The 5,768-nt window shown below is 58.0% G+C and overlaps 1 protein-coding gene across 1 annotated transcript; it reads left to right on the top strand.

Moving 5' to 3' along the window:
* The first annotated feature begins 789 nt into the window (after positions 1-789).
* LGALS1 (galectin 1) lies at positions 790-4,021 on the top strand. Its single transcript, XM_032492199.1, has 4 exons — positions 790-932; positions 2,178-2,257; positions 3,324-3,495; positions 3,822-4,021. Exons 1-4 carry the CDS (start codon positions 924-926, stop codon positions 3,966-3,968), a joined length of 408 nt encoding a protein of 135 aa, XP_032348090.1. The 5' UTR covers positions 790-923; the 3' UTR covers positions 3,969-4,021.
* Positions 4,022-5,768: the final 1,747 nt, after the last annotated feature.

Raw genomic sequence — 5,768 nt, forward strand, 5'->3', positions numbered from 1 at the left:
GTAGGTGCTCAGTATAACATCTGCTAAAGGGACGGGGAAAGGAAAGGCTGTGCCAGGCATCAGAGGGAGCAATGTGAGGAGAGTAGAGAGGGGACCCCAACCCCTCGTGGCCTGCCTCACCCTGGGACCCCTCCCATATCCTCTCAGGCCAGAGGCTGTCAGGCAGGGGCTCCTGGATGATCCCTGGCAGGCCCCTCAGGAGAGCCAAACCCCGAGGCCTGAGCCCTGAGCCTGGGCAGCAGCCTCAGGCCTGGCACCGGCCCAACCTTTAGCGCTTGTGAGGAGCACGAGAAGCAGCCGCAATCCCTGCTTCGGGGGAGGGGGAGGGGGAGGGGGAGGCCAAGGCGTGGCCAGAGCCTTGTGGTTAACGGATCCTGGGCCTTCTGCAGAGGCACCCAGAGCGGGCCACGCCCTGGTCTCTGCCAGGGAGCAGCCTTGCGAACCCAAGATCTAATTCTTTGAAGGACCCTGCACCCTCTCAGCTGTCTTCTCTGGGTACCCCCTGAGCTCAGCCAGCTGGCCCTGGCCCTACTCCCGCCAACTCTTGGGCCTAGCTCATCCTCCAACTATTTTCCACTGGCTTCCCCCAATCCTTGCCACAGCATAATTCTTTTGGGGGGTAGGGAGGGGTGAAGGAGAATGGAAGGTGGAGCCTGGACCCTGGGGGAGTGCTTAAGAAGGAATGGAGGGGGTCTCCGCTCTGATTGGTCATCTCTACTCCAGAAGTGGCTTCAAAATTCTATTGACCCCGCCTCCCGTGGCCCCCATCCCTGTCCTGACTTACAATTGGCTGAGCACTCAGTGGGCGGGACTCACCGGGGTCTGGTCCAGTTAAAAGGGTGGGAGCGGCCCGGGGCACATCTCTCCGGTAGTCTTCAGACAGCTGGTGCCGCAGTCCCAGGAACATCCTTCTCTCTTCAGTCATGGCTTGTGTGAGTATGGGGGCCCCACCCCAAGGCCCAGGGATGGCGTGGGGGCAGACAACTAGGGGAGAGTGAGAGCCGATCAGGATCTGGGTTCTAGCTCCCGCAGTATGGCCTTGAACAAATGTCTTTTCTTTTCTGGGCCTCAGTGGCCATATCTGTAAAATGGGGGTGGGCACCATGGTCCCCCAAGGGCTCCTCTGGCTTGAAAATTTTCTGGATTCCTCCAGGGTCTGACAACACAGTTATTTCTGCCAAGGCTGACATTCTGCAGCTCTTTGAGAAGTGGGAGTGGGAAGGGTGTGGCTGACGGGGTGGGGGGGAGCATTTCGTTGGTGCCCAGGCCACTGTCCCTTCCCCCTCTTCCACCCCAAGGAACCTCCAGTCCCCTCCCCCCTGCAGCTGTCTGCAGTCACTGGGCCAGGGCAGAGTCACCCTCTGCTCCAGAGAGCTCTGAAAAGTCGCCAGGATCCGAGACAGGCTGCCCGGAGGGGGCCTCCCTGGGTTAGCCGGTGGAGGGGTGGTTCTGAACAGGCTGGTCAGGTGGAGGCTGGAGTAATTTCCCACCAACTATTCCTCCAGGCTGGGAGTGGGTGTGTATGATAAGGGATCCAGAGGAAGCCAGAATCTTCTGGAGGCCAGAGGAAAGAGGTTCAAGCTTCTGGCAGAAGGAACCACTCACACCAGTTAAGCTGTGTGCTCGATCTTGTTAACCCTGAGTCAGCCAGGCTGCTCTCCGGCCCTAGATTGCTCTCCCTTCTTAAACGGGCCTGACTGTTCCTTAGGGGTCTCCTCTCCAGCCCCTGCGCCTCTCTGCACAGAGGAGCTTGAAGGGGTTGGTGGCGGATGGCCTAGCCCCAGGTTGCTTTCTCTCCAGCAGAGGGGCAGATGACTTATTCACCTTCCTTTGCCAACAACTCGCAGTATGACCCATTCAGAGCCTGGTTCTATCTATTCAATGAGGCGATGGCACCCCACCTCCCAGGCCAATCTGCATCTAAAATCCCCTGGCTGAACCGCAAAAACTTCTAGATCCTGTCTTCTAGAATCTCAGTCAGGTTACAGACAAGAAACTGACCCGGCTGGGGGTAGGGACTTGTCCAGGACCACACAGAGAAGAAGAGTCTAGAACCTGCAGCCGGGTTCCTCAAGCTTCAGGTCGGCCGGGTCTGACCATCCAGGGTGGGGACCCCACCCCATGCCCCCCGGACACTGCGTCCTCTAACCTGGCTGGGCGGGGTCTTGTTTGTGCAGGGTCTGGTCGCCAGCAACCTGAATCTCAAACCTGGGGAGTGCCTCAGAGTGCGGGGCCAGGTGGCCCCAGACGCCAAGAGGTGAGGGGGCGACAGCGGTGGGCAGCAGGGGCGGGCGTGGCAGGGGCGGGCGCTCCAGCTCGAGGGTCCCGCCCCGCGCCTGGCAGGGGCGTGGCCGGCCAGGCCCGGCTCCTCCCTCAGGCGGGGCAGGGTTACTGTCTGCAGCCTATGAGGCTGCGTCTTAGCGTGAGTCACTTCCTCCGCGGGGTCTGGACGCCCCCACCATTGTTTCCCCTCTTAAACTAAACCAGCTGCAGCCTCGTCATCTACCTCGGCTGACTTCCCCCTCCCCCCCTTCTGTGGGCGGGACCTGAGCCTGAGCAGGGCGGGGAGAGGGAATGAAAAAGTGTCATCCCTGCGGCCCTCCATCTGAGGTCCCTCTTTCCTGCGCGCTTCACTCTCTAGACCTTTCTCTCCTTCGGTCCTTCCTTAACTCATCATTCATTCGGCCGGCTGGCCTAGGTTTTCCGCAGCCTTGTGACCTTGGACCAGTCAACCAACCGCCTTGAGCCTAGTTTGTTAATCAGTTAATGGAGGGGAGGTTCTGTGTAAGTGAGATGCTGGATCTCTCAGTGACGCTGGTGATGACCAGCTGACATTATAAGGAGCTGCACACTTTATGTGTACTGCTCATTTCATTCTTCACCAAACCTCAGAGGTAGGCGTTGCTGTCACCTCCACTCAGAAAATGTATTATTATTATCCGCCCCAGTTTTTGAGCGCTACTGTGTGTGACCCATCATGCTGGGCACCAGGGACAGAGAGGTAGACAAGACAGACGGGACACTTGCCTTCCCAGAGGTCGCCATCTGGAGGGAGTCTCCAATCTTGACCAAAGGGGTTGGGACACAAATTCATGCCTACAAAAGGACCCTTAGAGGTCCTTCCTGTGCAGCCCCCACTGTGAAGATGAGGAAACAGACCCAGAGTGGGGCAGGAGCTGGCTCAAGGTCACCCAGCAAGGAGGTGGCAGGGCAACAACTAGACTCCAGGTTTCCTGCCTCTCGGCTCAGTAAGTTCGCCCAGCTAGGTGCATCAATTGTGGACTGAGTGGCACAGACTGAGGGAGCTCACCTGTTACCCCCAGCTTCGTGCTGAACCTGGGCAAAGACAGCAACACCCTGTGCCTGCACTTCAACCCTCGCTTCGACGCTCACGGGGACACCAACACCATCGTGTGTAACAGCAAGGACGGCGGGGCCTGGGGGGCCGAGCAGCGGGAGTCTGCTTTCCCCTTCCAGCCTGGAAGTGTTGTGGAGGTGGGCTGGGGCCTGGGGGCCAGGGCAGGCGCTGGGTGGGCTGAGGCAGAGCTGGGTTTATGGCTAGAGACCTAGGTCCCGCCCTGCCCCTCTCCCCTCCCCTCCCCCTTCTCCCTCCCCTCCCTCCCCTCACCTGCTGGGTGAGCATCAGTGAGCATCCTCCCCTCTCCCAACCCCAGGGCCTCACCCACAAGGTGGAGCTGTTGTCAGGGTTACATGAGTAAAGGGCTCTGGGAGGGCCCGGGACCTGCAGGCCGTGGCCATGGCTACAGAGCCAAGGCTCCCGCTGTAGGGTCCACTCGCTCACTGACCTTCTCCACCCCCAGGTGTGCATCTCCTTCGACCAGGCAGATCTAACCATCAAGCTGCCAGATGGATACGAATTCAAGTTCCCCAACCGCCTTAACCTGGAGGCCATCAACTACCTGGCAGCTGATGGTGACTTCAAGATCAAATGCGTGGCCTTTGAGTGAAGCCAACTGGTCCATGGCCCCCAATAAAGGCAGCTGCCTCTGCTCCCACTGAACCAGCCTCCTGTGTGTGTGGGTGTGGAAGGGGAGGTTCCGCCCACTCCCCCAGGCTCTGCCCCTTTCTTCACTTCCATTCACTTTCTCCATGCATGTCTCTTAAGTACCAGTGACATCTCCCCCTGAGCCCCCGAACAGAGAGCTCAGTACACAGCAGGGAGCTCAGTGACTACTAAGGCCCAATCACTACCCTCAAACAGCTCCCAACTTAGTGGGCCCCAGCACCCAGGAGGTGTTCAAAAGATGTTGAATAAGTCATCCCTGCGGCCCTCCATCTGAGGTCCCTCTTTCCTGCGCGCTTCACTCTCTAGACCTTTCTCTCCTTCGGTCCTTCCTTAACTCATCATTCATTCGGCCGGCTGGCCTAGGTTTTCCGGGGGGAAAGAGGCAAGAACAGACTGATTCATGCCCTGATATTGGGGCAGCACAGAGGGAGGTGGAGGGAAGACTACCTGGGGCTCCTCTCATTTGTTTTCATGAACTAGAAAGAGATCTGCTTCCTTGTAGGGCTATCAGCTGTGTGTCCTTGTGTTCCTTAATTGACCTCTCTGAGCCTCAGTTGATTCATTTATATGAGGGGGATGATAGCACGCAGCCTATCATGGGGGTGTTGCGAGGATGAAATGAGATATGTGAAGGAGGAACAGGGTAGTGCCTGGCACACAGTAAACTCTGTGATAGTGGTTTCCTGTCCCTGCTGCACCGCCTCTTGAGATGTTATTACCTGAATGTGAAGGGGAGGAAGCAGGCTCTGAGTGATGACTTGACTCCCTAATCTCTACCAGGCCCCGAGCTGAGTCATGTAGGGCTCCTCACGCATCCTAGCTTTGTGGCCCCAGGCCACATACCTCACTGCTGGAGTGTAAGGGCAGCCAGAGTGCTGGTTCTGTGACCTTCAACCCAACACTGGGAAGATGGGCTTGGAAGATGCCCGTGGCACCATCTGCAGGCCTGTTTCTGTAAAGGAGGCATTGGGATGTGGGAGGATACATCAGGCTCCCTAGAAGCAGAGAATCTAGAAGTAGAGGCAGGTGGGCTGACTTGAAGCCCCAGCCTGCAGGCTCCCAGAGGCTCCACACTGCATACTGCCTCTTCCCTACAGAGCAGAGGAGTGTGAGAGACTCACTCAGCCTGAGATGAGGCTTCCAGGAGCCTCTCCTCTCCTGGCTTCCAGAGGACAGGTTTTCCAAGACCAGCCAGGCTCTGTTACCTTGGAAGACAATGCTTAACCAGCCCCATCACTCACTTACATGATGGGACCTGAGCTGGGATCTGGGCAAACCCCACATACCCACTATTCCCCTGCACCGTTTCCTTTCAGCTCCCTGCTGCAGGGTCCCTACCTCCCTGGGAAATAGCCCCTGGGAACTGAGCCAATGTCCCAAGAAGGCTCAGAATCAGAAAGTCAGTGGGTGCCCCCCCACCCCCGGGGCACTGTCTCCTGAGGTCTGTGTGGGGTGGGAGCTTGGTAAATCTCACTCTCCAGGACAGCCTGCACCAGCTGTGGAAACCTGGGTAGGTCTCTTCCACCCTTAGTTTCATAATCTATAAAATGGGGGTCATTATTTGCACCTGGGCCCTCTTGGGTGGCTGAGTCCCATCTCGGTGGGTCTGCTGGGGCGGGGGTGGGGGTGGGAACCTTATAAGAGGGCCAGGGAGGATGGAACACACATGCTGAGAGCTGCCGTGAGCCACACCCAATCTCCAGACTCTCCTGGGACACCCAAGTGGCCACCCAAAGAGAAA

The sequence above is a fragment of the Camelus ferus genome, chromosome 12 (assembly GCF_009834535.1).
Source record: "Camelus ferus isolate YT-003-E chromosome 12, BCGSAC_Cfer_1.0, whole genome shotgun sequence".
NCBI classification, from domain to species: Eukaryota; Metazoa; Chordata; class Mammalia; order Artiodactyla; family Camelidae; genus Camelus; species Camelus ferus.

Coding starts and splice junctions, on each gene's coding strand:
- LGALS1 (XM_032492199.1), top strand. Junction 2,258..3,323: donor GTGGCCCCAGACGCCAAGAG/GTGAGGGGGCGA, acceptor TGTTACCCCCAG/CTTCGTGCTGAACCTGGGCA. Junction 3,496..3,821: donor AGCCTGGAAGTGTTGTGGAG/GTGGGCTGGGGC, acceptor CTCCACCCCCAG/GTGTGCATCTCCTTCGACCA.